The sequence below is a fragment of the Lissotriton helveticus genome, chromosome 3_1, assembly GCF_964261635.1.
Source record: "Lissotriton helveticus chromosome 3_1, aLisHel1.1, whole genome shotgun sequence".
Taxonomy (NCBI): Eukaryota; Metazoa; Chordata; class Amphibia; order Caudata; family Salamandridae; genus Lissotriton; species Lissotriton helveticus.
In genome coordinates, this window is record NC_136061.1 from 756,825,439 (window position 1) to 756,850,075 (window position 24,637).

Consider the following 24,637-nt stretch of genomic DNA (forward strand, 5'->3'; position numbering starts at 1 on the left):
CCCTTGGAACACTTACCTCACCCACTAATATCTCTTTGATACCTGTTCCTTTTAATACTATTATAGGAGGCTGGCTTAGTATATGGTGCTTACTCGTGTATGTGGATCACCCAGCACTAATCCAGACAACCCTCATGGTGATTTTAGTAGTCTTAGACAACATTAGAAAGCTCTCCAAGTGTTAGCTGTGGAGAGCAACCTTCAGGCTTAGTCCAGAAGGAGTGTAAAGCTGCTTGTGTTTACCAGAACTAATTGTGTAGTGCAGGTTAAGTGAAAAAGAACTACACAGTGTAGATATAAAAATATGTATTTATTATAAACACTCACTAAAACATTGCAATATCTCCTTCACTGAGTTATAATCAGAATACACACTATACTTCAGTAATAGAACACGTAAGTAGCATAAATACACAGCGGTCTCAAGGCGAGACCAGACCATATACTAAGAAAGTGGAATGTGACCTAAGTCGAGACTGGACGCAGAGGACATTGAAGAGTTGGGGACCCAAGGAACTACACAAGGTATGTTCCCAGGAACACCACGGAGGCCCTGTGCTGAGTGGGAAAACGACCGCATGATCAACACAGGTCAATGGGGAAGTTGCGGTTGCAGTTTTTAAGAAGAAGGACCCTTCCCAGAGGACCCTGAAGAAAGCCCGTGGAATATGGGAGGTTGGAGAGTCACCCCAGGATACCTACACCAGGAAAGCCGGCTGCATGGGTGTGAAGTGACGTTGGAAACCGCCGTAGAACAACTTCATGCCACTGGCAAAGAAGCTGAAAGAGTCCAGTGGAACCCAAGGATGGATTCGGGCTGAGAGGTACCTGCAAGCTGAGGGGACAGAGTCTATGCCACTCCTGAGTGACCAGGAGGCAGGGAAGATGAATGCCTACCAATGGAAAAAGCAGGAGTTGACGATGGCATGGGCGCTCTATCTGTGCAGACAGGCAACACTGTGGAAGACCAGAAGCCATTCACAAGCTGTACCACATTGGATTTCAAGAGCCAGGGGGTCGGTGTACAGCGTGAGCACCAACAAGCCTTGGCAGCAGCAACAAATGTGGCAAATGAAAAAGGCCCAGTGTCGGGACCAGCAAGGTCCAAGGGACTCACCAAGTGCAGGTAAGTCAGAGTAGGCCTCGAGCAAATAGGGTAGCCCACTGGAGCCAAAGAAGACCCTCAAGAGCACCCACGGGTCGAAGGCAGAGGCGTCGCAAGAGGACCACGGTGCAGGGTATGTGATGACGACAAGGATCTTGGTAGCAAGAGATGCTTGAGGTTGGAGCTTCTTGGAGCCTGAATATCTCTGGAGAAGAGAGTCAACAAACCTTGGCAATGGCAAGTCAATGCAATACACAGGGGTTCTTCTCCAGCCGTTCTGACGAGGGATATTGGCTTCAAACTTGCTGTGAAGACAGTGCAGGCTTGGATTGAGTTCCAGAGCTATGACCTGTGTTGCTGAACTTTTCGGAGTCTGTGGGAGCTCAGGAAGAGCAGACCAGTCAGCTTTGTTGCGGTGCTTCCTGATGCAGGGTGGTGACAACTTCACTCCAAAGGAGATTCCTTTGGGTTTCTTGGATCACCACAGGCCTGGTTGTGTACCTGTATAAAGCACAGGCACAGACAATGCAGAAGACTGTCAGGACAACAAGACCAGGAACAGCAGGAGCCTTCCTTGTGCAGTCTCGGTTCCCAAAGTGAAGTCCAACGAAGTCTAAAGTGCCCAGACGATTGAAGATGAAGTGGTTTCAGATCTGAATCTTTTCCCACAACGAATCTCTAGAACCACCCACAGGTAAGCTTTTAAGTACCCTAAAGAGAGGGTTGGGCCGATTCAGGCGTTCCTCTCAGAGGAGGGGCTGGACAGTGGGGAGGATACTTCCACGTCCTTTGTCCAGTTTCGTTGCAGAGTGGGAGCCAATATCGCCCTGAACTGGTTCCAACTGGAGTATGCAAGGAGGGCACCAAATGTGCCCTTCAAAGCAGTCTAGTGGCGCTGGTAAGAACCCCCCCCCCACCAAAACACTATGTTCTGTCTGGGAGTTTTGTTGCACTTCCCTTTGACAGAAAACCTATTTTCCTGCCTTCCCCTGCTTGAACTTGGCTTAGCAGCAGGAGGGCATAATGTATGGAATCATACCCTAACACTATTTGCGGTGTTGGGGTATGATTCCAACATGTTTGATACCAAACACGCCAAGGTTTATTACAGCCAGTTTAGAATTAGCCATTGCGTAATAATGCATGGCCACTTTATGTATCGTAATAGTTTATGCACTTATAACCCTGAGAGTGGACTCTGAGGATTGTAGGGGTGTCCTGCTCATGCAGTGGCACCCTTACACTTATAACCAAGCACCCTTCTTTCAGGATTCAAAGGCCTGCAGGCCTGTAGTCACAATTTGAGTTGTCTCCCATAGGTGGTATAATACATGCTTCAGCCCATGGGTGACCCCTGGTGTACCTTAGTACCAAACACTAGGGGCTTACAAGGGCACACCAGTAGCCAATCTGAGGGAGGAAGCACAGAGACTGGGGTCCTGATTAGTAGGACCAGTCAGACTAATCAGAGATACAGAATGACACTAGCAAAAAGTGGGGGCAACCATGAAAGCAGATCCTACTTTCCTACAATGATTGTGAAGGGAAATTGTACATAGTTTTCCATTACACTTTTTACAAGCTTCTTACCAAACTCTGAAGCTCATTTACCAATGTCAACCATCCTTACTGTTCTTGAACCATCTGAGCAGGCTTTAATATCAGTGCTGGCTCTCCTGCTTCTGCTCAACACTTACCTCTCACATCTTCTTATAACAAATGTTGTAGGTATCTTATTTTACCAACCCTATGGCTTTACTATAACTTTATATTAACTTACTGGATGCCGCGTCTCAACACTACAAGGCTCTCCCTTCCACCGGAGGCCATTACCACAGGTGTACTTTGCTTTTTTTATCAGCTTCTTCACCTCTCTCCCAATTCCAGCTCAATAGTTACTACATCAAAAGTTCACATGGCAGCTAAACTTCCTCAAAACATCCGAACAAAACATATGATCTATTAGTGAAACTACAACCTCAGTCACCTCATTGGCTCTATATTCAACAAATGCTCAAAATCTGTGATCAAACCCTACCCCACGTTCCCTCATAATATATTGCAAGTAAAACATATGTTACAATTACCATGATCAAGTACATACACAAAATGTTTGTTTTGCCTAGACCGTTACGATCCTCCCATACACCTGAATCCAGTGACAAACAAAACAAATTTGCTCTACCAAATATATCATTCATTCATTCATAAAATCTTTATTTCGGCTTTTTTTTGCCGTAAAAGAGTACTGAAGTAAAACAATGACTTAAAAGGAGATAATGCATAGAATTCATTGAAATAGACACAATTAATGATAAAATTCATACAAAGTGTAATGCACGTATTTACAGTACAACAACTCTATGAATATTTAGTCCTTAGCATTCATTAGCGATTAAGTGCCGTCGCTTAATCCACATGGCTAGCAAATACTTAGAAAGTGCAAATACGTAGGGCCTCATTAGGATGACGGGCGGACTTTGTCCACCCGCCACCCTATTGGTATTCGGGACCGCCCACCATAAGGGCGGGGGTCCCGTTGGGGGAATTAGGATGTGCCCGCCACAGTGGCGGGAACATCCTTCATTTTTAGCATTGTGGCGGGCGGTGCACTCTGCACCGCCCCCCACAATGCTAAAAATGCATTTACGCATTTGCATATACAAAGCGGCAGGCACCGCGCGGTGCCTGCCGCTTTGTACACGCAAATTAAGGGGGGTACCATAGGTACCCCCCCTGTGCACCCCCACCTCGGCCTTCACCAGGGGGGCCCACAGGGGCCCCCCAAAGCAAAGACGCCTGCCTTTCCGTGGCAGCATCGCCACCGTGGAAAGGCACCTATGTGCACGCATCATGATATGGCTGGCGGTGTCCATTGGAAACCCCCCACCATATTATGCCCTTTCCGCCGCGGTCGCAAGGCGACCGGGGAAGAAAACCGGCGGACTGTCTTACCGTCCGCCGCGGTCCTCACCGCCATACTAATATGGCGGGGGGGATTAGGGAAACAGTGTCGGGCGGATTGCCTCCGCCAGGCAGGCGGTGGCTACCGCCAGCCTGGCGGAGGCAATCCGCCCGACATTGTAATTGGCCCCTATGTGTCTAGAAGTGTCAGTTTTTAGAATTCTAAAAGCATGTGTGCAGTGTACAAAATCCATATTTTTGCATAAAGGTACTAGCCAATACTTCCTGGATTTACTGTAAGCTGGACAGAAGAAGAGAACGTGAAGTTCATCCTCTGCGTCACAGCTACATCCTGGACAGGACTTATTAGTGGAGACTGACCATTTGCTTGTGAAAGCTCTTAAGGGTAAAGTACCATATCTCCATTGTATGAAAGGTTCCTAGATACAATCGGGTAAATAACATCCATAAAATCCTCAAAGGAATAGGAAACTTTGAATACTAAAAAAGAATTAATCAGGGTGCCAGCATGAGAGTCATACAGAACGGAATTAAGTTTCTTATCCATAAAAATCCTAGTAAGGGACTTGCGCGAAACCTCGTGGCAGCACCTTTCCGGATCGTGCCACAGGGCAAGTAATCCCAGTCTTCCAATATATCAAAAAGACTATTAAAATAATTGCGAGTTGATCTCAGTGTTCTCCTCCATTCTCTATCATCTGTATTGTGTTTGTCAATTATGCCATTGTCCCGCTATTGTCTCTTACCACTCAAACCACCTCTCTGCTTTTCTCTGTCATCTATTCATCTTGTGTGTTTGTGTAAGGTTTATCATACTGTATATATAATACACTCTAAGCCAAGGGTCTCCAACCTTTTCTTTATTAAGAGCTACTTATGATCAATTAAAATCATCCTGAGCTACTAATATCATTAGTGTTGTAGTAGTGGTGACATCAGACAATTATATTAGTGGCCACCACATGCAATATTACCAGCAGTGATCATCTCAGTGCATCAAGCAGGGTTGCCTGCAATAATGTAAAAAAGGCTTCGTCAATTTGGCATGCTTTATATTGCTTATACATAACATGTATGTAATGCCCCAGCCACCTAAGTAATATTATTAATACGTTTCCCCAATTTCACATGATTTATCACTCACGTATCAGCTTTAAATGTTATTAAGAAATTCAACGATTTCTCTCCAAATTCTGAAAACACACATTTTCATCTTGAATACACAGTTTTCAATCTAGTTATACATATATTAATTAAGCCAAGTAAAAACATCTAATTTGTTAGGCTGAATTGTACATAGGAGAGCTACTTACACATAGCTGGACAGCTACCTGTAGCTCACAGACTAGTCGTTGTAGAAGCCTGCTCTAAGCCATGAGCCTGGAAAGGGGTTGTGACTTATTCCTATATAGTGCGGCAGCAGAGCAAAATCACCCTAACTTTCTAAGAACTCTACATAATCATCCCAACCTTGCTTCACTCAAACGTATTAACGTTTTTCTGGACAAAATGTTGTTCATTAATAGTGAAAAGCAATAAAATGTAAAAACAATTCAAAGAAAGATTAATTTGCATTTGCAGAATGCTTAGAATAGTCCCTATACATTTGTAAACAATGGCAAATGTTTTTAAGCTCTTCCACCGTGATTTTTTTTTAACTGGCCCAACTGATAAGTCAAGTGTTTAATAGGCAAGTTATCATAAAAATGAGATCTAAGAATTGCAGAACTCAGTGCTGCACACTTTTGATGTGAATCTGGAAGGGCACCATAGCTTGATCAATTGTGTACTCTTTTATACTCTTCCTAAGACAACTCTTTCTTACCAAGCTGGAAAGCTGCCTTCCCTTTTTCGGAGTACAAATGGAAGAGGTCTGCTTCAGTTATATAAAACCTACCCTTGTCATCCACATATGGTTTCCTTCAAACCAACTCACTCTACAGCTTGCCACTTAGGAGTCAAGGGGATTGGGTTTGGGAAGGAATGAAGGTCCAGAAGTACATAGGGTTGGCTTTGCGATTCCAAAATGTTGGATTTTTGCGATTCACTAATTGACAATCACAAACACCCATGTACTGATGTGTCTTTGACACATTTTGTGATTCCCAGTGGGTCACAATTAGGCCTACCTCATTAATATTCATGAGGTAGATTGCAATTTGTGACCCATTAGGAATCGCTAAAATCACAGGGATGGTGGCCTGTTGGGATCAGCAGACCACCATGTATGTGATTGCTTTTAAATAAAGCAATATTTTTCGTTTTTCGTTTTTTTTTAATGAAGCTCGTTTCAAATCAAAAATGTAAACTTTGTATTCTTTAGGAGTAGGCAGCGGTCCATGTGACCACTTCCTGCTCTTAAAATTTTTTTTACAATCATTCACAAAGATGAAGAGGTCCCTTGGGGACCCTTTCCCCTTTGTGAATGGGTTACCCCCTAGTTGAAGTAGGTGGTAAAATGCAAATGTTTTGCACCCGCATTTCGGTCGCAAAATGTTCTCACATTTCATTGTGAGTCGCTATTGGGAAGGGTCGCCCTTGACATGCCCCTCCAAATACAGATCTCATACTCATTTTGGGATTCGGTTATAGGTTACCAAAATGCAAAATAGAGCTTTGTACATTGAAAAATTATTTTATCCAGTCATAAACGGCCCTTTCTTTAAATCTGGCCATTTGTGACCTAAAAAAAACTATGTACATCTGGCCCCAAGTGAGCACCTCTCTCTAGAAATATCCATGGGATGGAAATAATTTTGGAGACCTTGTCTGTCGTGCCCTGCTCAGTGGGATTCCAATATTTGTACAGAAAGCTCTTAGAAACCGACCATAAGACATGACTTTGACACAAAGAAAGGAGCAGAATAATAATGCTGGGAAGCGGAGAATGCCCAATGTAGAGTGACACCTAGACTTGCAAAGTTTAATGAAAAGGCTAACTAAACAATGACAATCAGGTGCTAATCTAAATTAAACAGACCATCTCCCATGTATCACATACCACATAGTCATAGTGATTGCACAGTGAAAACAAACCTATTGTGGATACAATGACAGGAAGGATCTCATAAACAAATTCCCCAATACACAGAGAAACACAGATGGAGCTATCCATAATACCATGTTCTTCTCTGAGGGCATACGCTTCCTTGTTTATAGTCAGGTCAGTAAGCATAATCTCATGAGATATTCACTTTTTTCTGTCTCCCTGGAGACACTACAACGTAAAGCCTTATTCATGAAACACTAGATCTCAACCCCTAACCCCCCTGTGCATCCCACCCAGTGCTGTTCCCCAGACTTAAACCAAAAACCCACATTTAGGTTTAGAGTCATTGCTTCTCTCTTTCGTAGGGAACCTTCTTAACTCTCTCTACACTGCAAACGTGTCTCACAAATGCCGGTGCTGTATTAAACAGCAGATAACCACATTGTTCTCACCTACTTTCTCCCATGCACAAACTATTGTTATTGTTAGTGAGGTTTTGTATCGCGCCTAATCACCTGCAGGTCTCTAAGCGCCCGGAAAGATGGTAACAGACAATAACTTAGCAAGATGGAAGCTGAGGTCATAGCTGGATTATACAGTGCTCATGGTTTTGCTGAACAGAAATGTTTTTAGGCTCTTCCTGAATCGTAATAGATTCCCTTCCCGGCGCAGCACCTCCGGCAGCCTGTTCCATAGCTGAGGAACTAGCACTGAAAAGGCTCTCCCTCCCTTGGTCACTAACCTATAGCGAGGACAGACCAGTAATTGGGCGTCTGAAGATCGAAGTGTTCTCATAGGGCAATAAAGTTGCAGACGATCTTTGATGTAGGCTGGGGCTTTGCCATAGATTGCCCTATGGGCCGTGCATAAGTTCTTAAATTCCACTCTTTCTTTAATGGGGAGCCAGTGCAGACTTTGTAGTAGGGGAGTAGCTTTAGATCTCCTCGGTAGCCTGAAGATCAACCGGGCAGCGTCATTCATTAAGACCTGAAGTCTACTGGTCAGAGTTTTAGGTAAGCGAAGGTAAAGGGCATTACCGTAATCAATTCTGGAGATGATGGTGGCCGCTACTATTGATCGCATCATGGATTGTGAGAGGACAGGAATTAACTTCCGTAGTTGCCGAATGATGTTTGTGCAACTTCCCACAACCGCAGAGATCTGAGGGGCCATTGACAGATCATCATCCAGCTTGATCCCCAGGCTCTTTACAAACGGGCTTGGTCTTGGAGCAGGGCCTAACTCTGTGGGCCAATAGAGATCACCCCAAGGTAAGGCAGTGGATGGAATCACTAGTACCTCGGTCTTGTCAGGGTTAATTTTTAACAGGTTGTCCGTCATCCATTGCACTGTAAACAGCAAGATGTTCTGGGCTTGGAGTTGTGCGGCCATAGTATCATCGACACTTATCAGCAATTGCGTGTCATCTGCGTAGTTAAAGACTTTACAGCCCATGGTGGCCAAAGAAGAGATCAATGGTTGCAGGTAGAGATTAAATAGAAGCGGGGACAGGGCGGACCCCTGTGGCACCCCGCACTCTAAAATCCCTATCTCAGATGTTTCGTCCCCCAGTTTTATCTTGTGGGTCCTTCCTGTAAGGAATGATTGCAACCACTGAAAGGCCAGGCCCTTAATCCCAAAGTCCTTCAGTCTTTCCAAAAGCAAGGCATGGCTGACAGTATCGAACGCCGCTGATAAGTCCAGCAAAATCAGGGCGCTCGATTTCTTGCAGTCAGCCATGCCTCTTAGTTCATCCAACACCGAGAGCATCACCAACTCGGTGCTGTGATGAACTCGGAAACCTGCCTGTCGCTCATGGAATAGATGATGAGTTTCCAAATAGAGGGACAGGGACTTTAATACATGCTGCTCAAGAACTTTTGAGAGAAAGGGCAGCTGGGAGATTGGTCTGTAATTCTTTAACACCGCAGGATCTGAACCAGGCTTTTTCAGTAGAGGTCTTACACGCGCCTCCTTAAGCTCAACCGGTAGGTACCCCGTATCTAATGATCTATTGAGGAGGGAGATGATACATTCCTCCAACAAGGGGCACGCAACACGGAAGATCTCAGGTGGGCATGGATCAGCTGGTGAGCCAGATTTAATTTTACTCATCAGCTGTTCTAGAATCAATACATCCATCTCTGGAAACTTTTCAAGGGAGCAGTCGGTCATGATCTCAGGTGCTGATGTTATAGCAGTCCCCAATACCACCCCGTTCTTTATCTCCTGGATGATGATCTTCACCTTCTCTAAGAAATAGGCCTGAAAGGTGTTACAGTCAATAAGGGCCTTAGGGTTGTCTGTTTTTTTGCTCAACTCTGCCAGTATTTTAAAGGTCTCTTTCTGAATATTTGCTGCCTTACTTAGACGGGACTCAAAGTGGTCCGCTTTAGCTTGGGTCATAAGGTTTTTGTATTGTTGAAGGGAGGCTTTATAGAGTTTCCTGTCAGTATCCTGCTTGGTTTTCCTCCACACTCTTTCCAGAGCTCTAAGCTTTCTTTTTGTTTCCCTTAAAGCTGGCGTAAACCAGGGAGCCCCTTTACCGGATCGCTTTATTTGCTGCGTTCTCACCGGCGCTATTTGATCAATGGCCCGGGTCATGCTTCTGGTTAGATCAGAATATTCACGGTCCAGGCTACAAACTACCCAATGAGCTCGCATCTTAGACTGTTCTCCTTCCCCAGGGTTGGAGGGATGGTCCATGTCTGACTCTCCTCACATATTTCTGAAGACCTCCCAAAATACTGATCAAAACAAAGACCAATAAAGGTATCAACTACAAGATAGCAATTTGCAAACTATTGTCAAGGTAGGAAAAGAATGATAAATCTCAACTCCCGCGTGTATGCTTAACTTGATAATGTTGAGCAAGTCAATAGTCAATAGTCGATATAGTTGTAGGTTGACATTTTTGCGATCAGTCTTTTGACATACACTCATTGGCAGTGATCCCCAAGGGATATCAATTCCTCCTGTTTTTCATGCCACTGCCTCGCACCTTTAGCGCTCCCATCTCTTCTCCATCTTTCACTTACAACCATTATACATAAACTACCAAGCCTCTTCTCATTTCATGGCTCATCTTTTCATTCTCAAATCCTCCTGCCTCTCTGAAGTTCCTAGTTAAATTTAATCGAATGTGTTATAGAGCGAGCCTAAAATACAGGTCTCATCATTGGAATTTGGCCTTGTTTACCCTTTGCATCGCTTCGTTGATTACAAAACCATGTCTGTCTTGAAGGGCAGCTTCAGAAATCACACCAGGTTGCCAAATCCCGTAAACATCAATCTTCTGCTTCTCCTTTCCCCACTTATTCCTCACACCTGTCAACGCTGTGATCTTCCACTGCTCTCCTTTGACATTTGCGGACTTGACATGTGCCACTCTCTGGCCTCTCAGATGGCTCAGTGGACACTCCCACTGTCCCTGGATGGCTTGCAGCCGTGTGTTCCTCAAGGCTCATGGTAACGCGCCCGCTGTGCATTGGGTCTCCAGCCTGCTATTGCCCTGCATCAAAGACTGCACCACAAAAAAAATCAAGATTGTCACCTCCAAGCCTTGAAATTCCAAAATCCTAGAAAGAGCGGTAATTCTTAGTATTTTTGCATCTGCTGAAGCTATTGTCATTTGATACAGGGTTCTGCCTCCTACTCCTCAGACTAGTGTCTCCAAAGTCTAAAGCTCTGTTACACCCTTTAATTGGATATTAAACCACCGCTCTCCATCTGCCACTCAGAGTGCGCTCACACGCCCTGCTCAATGCTATTCCTTTTCTGTAGGTTATTTAGAACCTTGGTAGACAACAGTGCCACTGCCGTTACATAACATAGGTAAAAGCCTAAGTTCTGGAAGTGACTAGAACCTGGAGCGCGGGATGTTGAGTCATGGCATCACCTGAAGCCACTTAGTCTAGTTTTCTCAGATGAGGAGTGAGTGAGCTGCTCGGAGATGGAATATGATGTTCTCTGGACGTGTACTTTGTGTACCAACATATCTATTCTGAGAAGGCCTACAAAAACGCTTGTCAATAAATCAGATCGGTTTTCGAGTAAGTGACGAATGGTGTCTCCGGGAACTCGAGTGAGCTGTCCACGCTGACGGGGGTTGCATCACCCCTCTCCAGTGCTTCACAGCTTGCTTTGAATGGCATGTTGGCAAGGACTGCTGGCCTCTGAGGGCAGTGGATGGAGTGGCTTCCCCTCTGTAACCTCTCAGTGTGCCTAGAGCTCTGCAGTGCTGTCAACTACAAGGTTATTTTTGAACCTGTGTGTCCTGTGAGCAGCTGCAGCAGGGCATGTAAACAGAACAGCACATCAGCACACAGTGAACCGAAAGACGACTGTGCACCGCAATGCTTATTTCTTCTTCACATTCCACGATTGCGTCAGAAGTAAAGTGACTAGTGCAACATTAATGTGCCGGTCACGATGGAATGTTGCTGCATCTCATCACGTGGCTTAAACAAACTTCCCTGTATGTCTACAGAGTTTGCTGGCAATGAGAACATTGGGCTGCTCGAGCAAATCACCTGCGACACGTTTCGCTGCAGGGCCACATGGCTATGGCTCCTAACGCTGTGACCGGATAGTGAGATAGAGTAAGAAAGAACGAGGAAGGAAGGGAGAAATGTGGAGAGAAAGAGATAAACAAAATAAAGCAAGACAGGGCAAGGGGGAGAGACAAAAGGTGGGAGAAAGGAAAAGTAAAATAGAGCAAAACAGAGACAAGGGAGCATGGAAAGAGAAAGATGGAGAGAAGAAGCCGGTGATGACACAAATAAAAGAGACAAAATAAAGTGAGACAGTGGGAAAAAAACAGAGGAGCGAGAAACACAGCGAGAGGTGGCTAAAGAAGGAGAGACTCATAAAGCAGGAGAGAGCAATTAAGAGAAAGAGAAACATAGAAAGGTCCAGAGAGACACAAACAGAGACAGTGGGAGAAAGCGACTCTGTGCGTGTGGGGGGTGGGGGGAAGAGTTAGGCGCGGGGAGACATGGTGGAAAGAAACAGAAAGAAGAAGAGAGAGGATGTGGGGGACAGAATGATTCGCATTCGAGAGGCAAAGGCAACAAACAGTTAATCAAGGGAAAAAAGTCGACATTTGGTCACCTTTTTTAAAACAACTCGATGCTGCCATTGGCTCCCCGTAATCTGATGTTAACCTCTGGGCTATTTCAGGAGCGCGACATCAAATGAGTTAGGATAAGTGACGGGGTGCCCGCACCCGGCTGGCGTGAGTGTCTCCTCAGCGCACACACCTGGAGGCGCCCTGGACGCACGAGCCCTGCTGCGGGTGAGGAGATGGACTGCTCTTGACACGCGTGCCCCTGCATCAGGACCACTGCAGCCTCCCGGGGCAGTGTTGAGCATCTGTCATCACCCTGCAGAGCCTCCAGAGAACAGATGTGTCCCAGTGCCCGCACACACAGGCCAACATGCACCGGAGACAACCAAGGGCCCCGCCAAACGGCTATTCAAGCAGTGCGTGTCTGTTGGTGGTTGTGTAAGGAGTGTGATGCGCGTCACGGGCACGCTTTCTTTTACCTAACGTAACGTGTCGGCCGAAGTTCTAGCGATTTAATATTATACGTATGAACTGTGCAGGCAGCAAATCACATTAACGTTTAAACTTGCATACGTGTGCAATATACGTATTTGGCATAACAACAAAGAGGTGCACTGAAATAGAATGAGAATATAATATGAGAATAGAATATAATGAGAATAGAATATAATGAGACTGGAATATAATGAGATTGGAATATAATGAGAATAGACTATAATGAGAATATAATAGAGTGGAATAGGATTCTACGTGCACTGCTAGCGTTAGCCCTGGCTGCTTTCAGGTGTCAAGTGATGGAGGCTCAGTGGGCTGCGGTACCTACCTACGGTCCCTGAAACAGCCATGGTGCCCTTGGCTGGGACTGGAAGAAATGCGGCTGCTTCTCCTGTGCGCGCCGGCTGGGATCAGTCAGAGACGCCCTGGATCCCTGGCAGCGATCCCCCGGTTCTGCGGTGCTCTGCGCAGGAGACTCCCCTCTCTCTCTCTCTCTCTCTCTCTCTCTCTCGCCGGCCAGGAGCGCGCCTTGTCTGAGCTCTCAGCAGAGCCGGCTCTCCTCTGCTCTCCTCTCCTCCGCCTCGGTGCACTAACTCGCCCTGCAGCGCGGACGGGTGTTTTCATCTGGCGCACTCCCACATGTGCACCTCGGACAGCTCATGCCCCAAACACCCGGAACATCCACGCGCACCGGGTCCTGGCGAGGATGCGCAGATTACTATCACTCCCAAGGAAAGGGAGTTATTTTTAGAGCAGATTAACTGCTGTCTCATCCTCGGCACTGGCCTGCACTGTAGAGAGCTGGTGCAGTCCGCATCCCATCACCCAGGGTGGGAGCGCGTGACGTCACAGCATGGAGTGCAGAGGATGGGATGGGTTGGGAGCCAGGGCGAGGATGCCCAAGGAATGATGGGAGCTCAGGGCAGGATGTGGCCCTTCTCACTGATGGCTACGAGTCAAGAGTAACTCAAGAGTGCAAGGGACCCTCTGATGAAGGCTCCTGAGACTTCCACCACCTGCAGTGGAACTACACATATATATGTACAGCAATTTATATTTATGAACAGATAATTTTATATATATATATATTACAACTGCAAAATGTGCCAGATTGCAAAACCAATTAAGGAGATACCCCTACCGAACAACAAAAAATGGCAAATAAAACAACTAATTTCATGCACAACAGAATTTACAATCTACGGCATTGTATGCCCTTGCCCCCTAATGTATGTGGGGAGCACAAAAGGGGAACTGAAAAAACGAATAATGGAACATGTCAGAGCCACAACACATAAAGACAGAGCGAATGCGGTGGCAAAACACATGGAGCTAAAACATAATGGAGACTGGCTGAAATTGAAATTCTTCGGCATAGAAACGATACCCAAGAACATACGTGGAGGAGATCGTGAGAAAATCATGCGCAAAAAAGAATCTCGCCACATTCTAAACTTCAGAACCCTAAATCCACACGGCCTGAATCAGTCGGAGGAGTTGTATATTCATCTCTTGTAATAGATCAAAATGAGCTTGTGAAGTGCAAAACTGGATTTAAAAACATAACCATCAAGAAAACAAATGGAGTGGCAAATAGACTCTAAGTGACAAATCCCACTTGAGGGAAAGAGCATATATATATAAAAAAATAAGAAGGTGCAAAGATGAACATTTTGAACCCCAAGAAATTGATCCATAAGTGACTAATCCCACTGGAGGGATAGAAATGGACAATAATTAACATCCAATACAGAAACCTGACAGATGTTCATGATGCAATGAATAAATGAAGGGTCACTGGTTTCTGCCCATGTGAAATTGTATGGTTTAACTTCACTTAAAAGACTCTTTTTAATAAAAACTACAAATACCACAATGCCTAGAGAAAAACAGGATGTGAGGTAACATCCAATCCTATTGGTTACTTTAAATATCATGAAAAAATGTGAGAAAAGTGATCGTGAGCAAGGTGCCAGGAGCACTGAAACGCGTAGATCGTTTGTTTGTTTTCATGCTGAAATAATCAATAAATCAAATTGTGGAAAATCAGCGCAAGTGCGCCCATTACTTTCGTTTCTGCGGAGGAGTGAGAAATATTGAACGGCGAGGTTCCGCCGTAGGGCACGCACCCACACTGAGCGCTCGCAAGGCTGGGAAACCAGGAACCGGCGTGTGAAGATATATATATATATATATAATTATTTTTACAAAGCTCCCCGGTCTCCCAGGTAAACGGGTCACACTCGTCTCAGGGTGAAAATTCAATTCTTTATTCCATTTCTTCAATGAGCATCATTTTAGATGTACGGAGACAGGCACTGGATATCTCCTACGCGTTTCGGCATTACAAATGCCTTGTTCACGGTAATGTGATACAATTGGTGCTATCCTTTAACCATTTTCAAACAAACAAGTGAAAAAAGTGGGGACGGTTTGCTATGTAAATTCGAGACATTGTGGTACAAATACAATTCAGTATCTTAGCGCAATCTTATCGTAAATTGTATTGTAAATATTCCCCAGAATAAGATCCATGCAATTCTGTATCACTGAGTATCACACTACATGTTCCAGAAAGTCCTGTGGCAGTGGCCGTATAGCGGAAATGATGTAATTTCACTTGTGTGTTTGAAAATGGTTAAAGGATAGCAACAATTGTATTACATATAAATAAAAAAATAAAAAAATAATGCCGAAACACGTAGGAGATATATCCATATATTATGTGCATTATGTTATATATTTCCATTGTTGAATGTGGGGATGCCCGACTCATGATGTCCTTCCCCTTCGTAATAAATATTGTAATATACTCAGCACATCTGCATATATGGTTTCCACAATGCTAATTTTTCACCTTTATTTGTCTTTACTTGCTTTAATAAAATGTATTTATTCACAGCCAGGATGAAAGGGATTAAATGTGTGCATTACGGTAAAATCACATTGACAAGACCATGTGACTATTTGGAGAGGTGTGTCCCTGAGTAAAGTAATTGTTACATGCTACCTGCAAGACGGTCAAAAGTCTTTTATTTAATCTCAATTGTGCTCTACTATGATAATTATTCAAATGTGACCTTTGCACTGTGGTAATACATTTGTGGAGGTGTGTTTGTTACTAGGTTTGCTCTACATAATATGTTATGAAGTCACATTGATTTTCACTGTCATGGCATAAGTGGTGTATATCATCAAAACACAAATAGCCCTGGACTCTTTCCACGGTAGGGAACCAGAGGCTATGGAGCCTCAAGGGTGAGCTGGCCTCCAGTCACAAACGTTTTAAACAGAACTGAGGCACCTGAGAATGTATTTCACTCAATGCTACACCTCGGAGCAGCCTATTTCTGAACATACATAAAAATGTGATGGATGTCCTCACACACCACCAGGTATCATGCGTCATAATAGGACTCACTGCGCTCTTCAAAAACCCAGTTTGATAAAGAGGAGACGTACACCTGAAGGTCAGGTAGACACTTCGAAATAGGAATGTACATGTGACATAGATAAATTAAAAACCAATATGATATGCCAGACTGACCTTTATATTTACACGGAATAACACTTGATATTAAAAACCAAGTGGGGAAAAGGAGAACAAGTACCTCATCACCACTCACACCGTCAACATGCTTCTGCCGGATGGCTCATGCAAGTCTGTGGCATTCTTCAGGATGGAAACACAGGATCCCTGCATGGCATACTCCCCTGTGCATGTCACTATCAGTGTAGGGCTGATCTTTGTCACACATTCATCAAGGTCCGTTCACTGTGACGAAGGAGCAGACGGAAGTAGGTTTACGGAGAGGAACGCACCTTGACGAATGTGTGACTAAAGGGGTACATGAGCCCTTTCTATATGGGTCCCAGATGACCGTACATTTGGGTTCCTGGGGTGGGTCTAAGAATTGAGAGGGTCGACAAAGGTCAACCCTACACTGATAGAAGAGTGCACAGGGGTGTATGCCAAGCAGGCTTTCTGTGTTACCATCCTGAAGAATGCCACAGCCTCGCATGAACCATCAGGCAGAAACATGTTGACGGTATGGGTGGTAATGGGGTACCAGCTCCCCTTTAACCCATGTTGCTTTTTAATATCAAGTGGTATTTCGTGTAAATATAAAGGCCAGTCTGGCATATCATATTGGTTTTTAATTTATTTATGTCACAAGTTCATTCCTATTGCGAAGTGCCTACCTGGCCTTCAGGTGTAGGCTGCTCTTCATTAAAACGGGTTTTTGAAGAGCATGGGGAGTCCTGTGATGAAGCATGGCACCTGGTGGTGTGTGAGGATATCCCGTCACATATAAGTGGTGTAAATACAGATGTGCAGAGTGTAATATGCTATTTATACCATTGTTCAGGGTGGGAAGGGGTGATGACTCAAGAGAGACAAAGCCTCAAGTGGATCTTTACACCCCTCCCCACCTCAACAATGGTAATAAATAACATATTTCCATGTATAGTTTAGGCCATGGAATTTTTTGTGTATACATTTAAAAAAATGTGTTCAATCAAAACCAGGATGCAAGGGTGTCTATTTTGTGCTGAACGGCAAAATTACTTTGAAGAAGCCTGCTGTCTTTTAGGAGAGTTGTTTCCCTGTGTAAAGTAATTGTTTCATGCAATGCAATGCAAGAGAGGAAACCAAGCTTTTTTTGCGTCCAATTCCTGTACATAGTAACTACTTGGAATTGCTCCTATGGACTATAGTGATATGTGTGTGAATGTGTAATTATTGCTACTGTTGCTCTGTGTGTGTGTGTGTGTGTGTGTGTGTGTATATACAAGTATATATATATAGACATATATATATGTGTGTATATATATATATATATATATATATATATATATATATATATATATATAAAATATACACAAAAATTACACCTCAGTAGTAACTCTTGCACACTCTACTGCTGAAGCAAATCACATTTATTGTAATTCCTTAAGTGAGCATACCCAAAGCGTTTTAGCTTGTGCTATGAGCCTCCTTCATGGTACTTTAAACTGTGGAAAATATTTCACAAATTCCTGCAAAATACATGTTTTATCGTCATAATGGCAGTCCCTGAACCACTCTGTAGAGTTTTACCATTATTAAGCCTAATAGAATTATGCAGCAAGGTTATCTAAATTATGTGACCAAAAAGCAAGTTATGTAGTACATTCTCTGGCAGTATAAGTTCCATCCATTTGAGCTAGAAACATGGTTTTCTGGAATCTACAAATAGTACAAATGATGTGGCAAATGCATTAAATCAATTTTAGAACATTGGAATGTGGAGCACTCCATTGCAGACAATTGTGTGATCCGTGGTTCTACAGGCCGGTAAAGGCCCGCAGAGAAACATTCCAATGTTGTTTAAACAAAATCCTCTCAGCACCCGAGGGGATTTAAAACCTCTCAAACTCTGAGAGGCCTTTGTTCAATTTGTTAGAACATTTTGCCCTCTAGTGGAAGAATGTTCTTATAGCCTTATAGCCCTTCGTAGCTGGGCTATACTGGCTATTAAAGTCCCGCTCCCTTGGTAAAGTCCCTCGCCTTTGGCTCGAGCCTTTAACGCTGGAGTGGGCCTTTAATAGCCTTATAGCCCACTATGGCGGGCTATAAGGCTAAAATAGTGCAGTAAATTCTGCAGTCACAGACTTGCATCTGTCTACTGGCCACACCATTGTCGATTATTTTAGCAACAATGTTTTAACGGAAGGTAAACCAAAACATTCTAATTCCAATGAATGTCAGTTATTAGCAGCACTTTGAGGAAAACAGTGTTTCAACTCCAACCGTCACAAACGTTTTGGGTAATGTAAAAAATACAAAATGGATAACGCATGTAATATAGCCCTATATTCCCATTTCTGAGTTCTTCTGATTTTTACAAACCACTTGGCTTTTAACCTCACGATTTATGATATCACAAGAAACCCTCGAAGGAAATATTTGACCATATTACATGGTTACCCTTTACGTAGGCTATATATGTATTGGGGTGGCACTATTTTTGAGGGGGTTTGGCTGGCACTCTTTGTGCATGACGGGAAGGACCCAAAACAACATTTTTTTAGGAGCAAGTGCATTAATAACTATGCATTGGTGCATTATTCTCAAAGTACAGTTTAATTGATGTGAGAAACCACCTCATATGCCTTATGGGTTGTGTGTTATCATGACTTTGTGGAGGGAAACAACTCTGCTAATATCCACTAGGCATATTCACTATAATGTTATCGCACATCACTTATTTATTCGCTTGTGTCTTGGTTAAATAACTTGGTTTAATAACAACATGAAATAACAGCATCGAGTAAGCCACATATAAAAAGGTGCAGAGAGTAATGTGCTATTAATGAATATTGTTGATGAGGAGAAGAGCATGAAGACCCACTCAAGGCGTTGCCTTGTGAATTGTGTGCTCTCCACACACTCAACAAGTACATGTTTTTTTCAAAAGGCTTTGGGAAAGCATTGGGAAATCACTGACTCTTCCAATTACTATGGCTGAAAATCCAAGCTGGCCACCCCTTGATCTTGATAGAGACCACCTGACCCAGAACCTCAGCAGCACATTCAGGAATGGCAGCGACGTTACGAAAATGATGGGGGGCGCCTAAAATACGTTGGGGTGCCCTGTGCTTATTGACACCCCAAAGAGTGCCACGCTACCTCTCTACAAAAACTTGGCGTTTTAATGCGCTTCTGACTGCGACCAGAGTCTGGGGTCTTGGGGCGGTAATGATGTGCCTGGATCTCATGGGCATCATTAAGGGGTAGCCAGGAGTAGCAGCTGCTTGGCACCCCTGGCATTGCCTTGGTATCACTGATCTCAGAGGACAGAAAACCAGAGGGAGGAACAGAAAGAAGCCCTGCTTACACCCGACTCACTGCTCTTCCCCTGAACCTCAGGCACAGACATTTTGAGGCATGGGCAAAGTGGGCTCTGGCCCAGGGCCCCAGCCTTTCAGGGCGGCCCCGGATAGAGCCAGCTCTTTTCTGCAGTCTTTCCCTGGAGTCCTTGAATACTTCTTTAAAACGTTTTTTTAAATACTGTTTTTCTCAATGTATTTTTAATGTGGTTGATGTGTGAGAGTTTTTTTATAGGCATTTTGCAGAGAAATTTTGTTTTTATGTAACATTAAAACAAAACTTATTTTAGATCCAAACACAAATGGGATGGGGTCACTGAGACTATTTGCATTAATAGTAGTGAGCTGCTGCTGTGCTACAATATTGAAAACACACATCACTATCCCGGAATATTATATGTAAACACACTTCGAAATTGGACAAGTGCCAGTGCACTGCCAGGGACCTGGTTAAAGAGGGCATGAAAGAGCTGAAACTGGATCATTAATTCAAAGCTGCCCCGAACAGGGCCCCCAAAATCCTTAAGATGCCCCTGCACTAAGAAAGAAGTAGGATACTCCTGAAGAGCTGCGCCTAGGACAAGGTGTCGACCCTAACGTCATCTGAGGTCAAAGGGTACCGGATGAAACGTGTGCTTCCCCTGGCATTCGAAGAATCGTCATCTATGCGGTGTCTCGTGAGGTGGAACCGGTTCCGGTGCACGTCACACGGATGACGGCAGAGTTCCATTCAGAGGCCAAAGAAGCGCCGTAGATTTCTTTGAATCATATTACAACTTGGTCCCAAGGAAACAAAACAGAGGTACTTGTGTGTTAGTGGTAAACATCAAAAGTGAGACGTATCATGCCAGGGCCAGGGGCTGGCAGCCAAGGACATACACGAACAATCAACGGGCCCACCTCTGCGACAACCTCAGTGCCGAATGAAGACAAAAAGGCATTCATTGTTATTAATTGTAAATATGCCAGACGTGACATTGCATTTAACTACGAGGAATGAACTACCTGCGCGAGCTTCTGTAACAAACGCGCCCGGAACCTGCTACTGTGAGACTGCCTTTCCGAAGCTTATTAATATTATATCATTAACATGACTAATAGCGCCTGTGCTCCATGCCGCTGGGATCGCCTCGAAGGCTGTGCCTTTGTCTGCTCAGAAAGATTTACCTTGAATGTCCGTGCCCGGGATCCTGCAGATTTCCCCCGAGATCTCTCCAGTAGATTTCCCCTGGAGATCTCTCCGCTCCTTCAGTCACTCAGGCCTCGGTGGAATGCGTCCCCCTGCAGCGCGGGTCGGGTTACACCTGCACCGCCCCGCCCTGCCCTGCCTGCCGCACCGGGGACCTCTCCCGAGCTCGGGTTTCAGTGGCGCGGGCACCCAGCCAGGCTGGCAGCGCGTCGAGGCGTGCCCGGCAGAGTGCTGAAACCAGAGAGAACGCCGCTCTCCCTTTTAATGCGCTCGTTATCAGCCGAGAGCTGCCACCCAGGGAGACAACGAGAGCAGAGAAGTGTCCGTCAGACATGTCGGTGCCACAGCCATTATTTCAGGCACTTCAAGAGGCCCTGCTAATTGCAATCACCTGCTCATGTTGTGACAATGCCCATCACCTTCGCACCACACAGCCACCACCAGGCACTCAGGGGTCAGCGCTGGAAGGCGCCTAGTTACATTTAGTGGTGCTGCTCAGGCCCAAGTGCACTTAGTGCAGAAGTGAGACTTCTCTGCCTACTGGTAGCTAAAGTTCTTCTCTGAAACAATCAATCAAGTCGCATTTGTAGAGCTTGGCTATTCACCCGGGGGTATCCAGGCGCTTGCTGCTGGTCTCAGTCGAAGAGCCCGGTCTTGAGTCCCTCTGAAGTCTGTCAGCGATGGTGCAGTGTGGAGGTGGAGAGGTAGGGTGTTCCAGGCGCAGTGTGGAGGTGGAGAGGTAGGGTGTTCCAGGCTTTGGCGGCGAGGTGGGAGAATGAGCGTCCCCAGGTGCGACTGCGTCGTATCTCTGCGAGGGCGAGGTGTGCTGAGCGAAGTTTCCTGTTAGGCTGGTAGAAGTGAAGTCGGTGGTTCAGGTGGGCAGGGCCTTGGTATCCCGCCTCCCGTCGCCCGCCAGTGCAGTGGGACAAAGTGTTGGTCCCTAGGAGCTCAACCCTCAACAAGCCACCCAGAGGTGCGACGGGCCCTCCTGGTCCTCCCTCAGAGGGTCATCCCAAGGGTAGTCTGCAGTCTGCTTCCCATAGACCTGTGCAGTCCTGTTGTACTCTATATAATGGGGAGTGTCTCGGTGGGTGCGGGCAGAGTTTATTTCCATGCCCCTTTAAGGAACCCGCTCCCCACACTAGATGTGCCAGAGAATTTAACATTAATTAGAACGTTGGCCCGGTCAAATGTGCAGCCAACAATCATTGGCAAAGCAAATAGGTCTGGCTTGCATTGTGAGTGCTGAGTAAAATATTTAAAAAGCCTGCTACAGTGTCAAAAAGAATACAAACATGAGTGCATTTTGTAGAAGTGGTGAAGGCTTCTCTGATGCACCAGTCATTCTGGATCACCACGTTTTTGGTTTCCAAATGGTAGATCTCATGGTGTACCCAACGGGCCCAGGCCACCTGGACCCCCCTTGTAAGGAAATAATCATAGTGTTAGGACTAGTAAAAGGGGATAATGCATTAGTGCTGGCCAAATTATTTCTATGTCTGTGTATATAGATATTTGTAAAGCATGGCTGTCACCCCAAAGGTTGTCCTCATGCTTTGCAGACATAGTTACAAAAGAGGTAAAATTATGTGTTAATAACAGCGGGTGACGACCAACCAGACTTTTAAAAATGTCCAAAACTGTGTGTGGGTGGGAAGAGCCCTAATGGGCACAGGAAGAACATTTCATTTTTTGGGTACTAACTAGGAAAATATGCAGTCCCAAAGGCAAGTCTTCTTTATACTAGGTAAACATAGAAGGTAGAGATTGGAGGAACCATGGTGGCTGCAGGAGTGTAACAATAGAAAATATTCTGGAAGTAGAAAGGCCCAGTTTTATAGAAGGCTCGGTGGAAGGTATGGACAGTCATAAATAGGATCAGTTTCCCGAACGGCATTTTGGGCAGTAGGTGGGACTCTGATGATCACCTAGATAAACAATAAGCGAGCAGCATTCTGAATGACCTGGAAATCTTCGGGAGGCCCGGGTGATGTGAATGCCATAATCTAGTCAAGAAATGATGATAGATTGACAAATAATTTTCCTGCAGTTTTGGGGGAGGAGAGGACGGCTTTTCCATACCAGGTGAATGTCATAGATGCAAGAGGCTCATGTACAGACTATTTGTCCAGACAGAAGGGGAGGACTCCTAAAATTGAAATTCTCTCTTGTCTGACTTTAATTAATAATTTAAAAGAATTATTACTTCTCACCCGTGCTACATCAGAAAGACAGGAAAATAATTGGATGGGGCATTGTAGCTCTTGGTGTCTAAGCTGATGATCAATTAAGTATCACCAGCATAAGACAAGAGGGAAAGGCAATGAGAGCGAATCAGGTGAGTCAGGTAGATGACAAAAACATTGAGAGCGATTGACTAAGCGAGGAGCCCTGATGGACACCATAGAGGAGAAGCTTAGCAGGTACTGATACATGGGAGAGAGAAACAGACTGAAAACGATGAGTGAGGGAGGGATTGGGGTCATTTGAGTGCAGTGCCTTAGACGCCAACTGAGGATCATTCGGTAGTGGAATGGGACACTGTGTGAAATGTGACTGAAAGATCTAAGAGGATCAGAACATCTATGTTACCCTGATCCATGGTCATCCGCAGTTCATCTGAGACGGCTGCTAGAAGCAGATTCAGTGCTTTCGAAGGGCCAAAATCCTCATCAGGAAGGATCGAACACATTATATTAATGATTTCAAGGAAATGAGACAGTTATTTCTTCTAATTTATTTTTAGGAGTTTTAGTGGGTGATGGGAGAAAGGAGATAAAGTTGAATTTGATAAGAACAAAAGGGTCTGCTATAGGCTTTTTTTTTTTTAAAGAAGTGGCCCTACATAAGACACTTCACAGGCCATGGGGACCTCAGCTGAGGTTAGGAACACATTGCAGGTCACTTAGTTGTTTTTTGGGGGTTGGGATGGCGTAATAATAGGAGTAAAAAAAACAAGTGAGCTGGACAAGGGTCCGATGGACAGCTCGATTTGATAACATTTCACAGATCAGAAGTCTCTTAGAGGCACAGTGGGGTAAAGAAAGTAAGAGAAGTAAGGTGGGGGTCTTGAAGGGTAGCAGAGGTCAGCGAGGTGGAATAGAAGTACTAATAGCTTCAATCTTATTTGGAAATCAGATGGCATATTGCACAGTTCCTTCAACAGGGTGACCTAGATTTGAAGAGTGGGTGGATTAGCTAAAGATTTCACAATATTAAAAACAGAGTTGGCTACATTTGTAGACTCCTGTTTTTAAGAGCTAATTAGGCCAGGGCAAGTCACTACAGGAAGAACTTTTTAAAGGCATACTAGCAACAGCCCACGTGATGTCAGGCGCTGTCCGCCGTTACCAAATGAGTCCAATCCTGATATGCCTCCAGCGGTTCTAACGAGCAGAGCTTAGTTTTCAAGTCACCTGATCTCAGCGACGACCAATGAAGCACACTTGTCCTAGTTATTGGGCAAAAAACGCTTAATCTAGCAGAGTTTGCCATCTGTGAACAGATACCTCCTTTAATAGAAAACTCTGAAATACACAAGCATTCACCACAGGACTTCTTCTCTAGCTGTATTTATTTATCATTTATTTAAAGAGTTTTATATAGCGCTGGCTAGACCTGAAGGTATCAGAGCGCTTTATATAAGGTTCCACATGGTTGCAAACTTACATCAGTTACGAGTTACCAATGATGTCAGTAAAAACATTTAAGGAGCATAGCAGAAAAGGAAAATGGAATGAAAAGGGGAAGGGGGTAGAGGAGAAAGGGGTAGGGTATAGATACAACGGAGAGACGAAGGGAAAGTCTGCCCAAGGTCCGGCTGGGGAGGTGACGGCCGAGGGGAATCCGCAGCCTATCTCCTCTTCAGCTATCTGGTAGCTCCACCGGGCATCGGTCAAATAGCTAGGTATCAACAGAAAAACATTTAAGGGATAGAAGGCAAGAAGAAGGGAGCGTAGAGGGGGAAGGAGGTATGGTGAAGGGGTAGGAGGG

At 44.8% G+C, this 24,637-nt stretch overlaps 1 protein-coding gene across 2 annotated transcripts in view; it reads right to left on the bottom strand.

The window, feature by feature from the left end:
• The window catches only part of AMPD3 (adenosine monophosphate deaminase 3), a 95,504-nt gene extending 74,743 nt beyond the window's left edge, over window positions 1–20,761 (bottom strand). The window contains exon 1 of one of the 2 annotated variants that reach the window (XM_078680957.1): window positions 12,911–13,236. In XM_078680957.1, the coding sequence (XP_078537083.1) occupies window positions 12,911–12,932 (22 nt within the window). In that variant the 5' untranslated portion in view covers window positions 12,933–13,236. Of the gene's footprint in view, window positions 1–12,910; window positions 13,237–20,622 lie in introns of those variants that run through there. The other variant, XM_078680958.1, reaches the window with a different exon arrangement.
• Window positions 20,762–24,637: the final 3,876 nt, after the last annotated feature.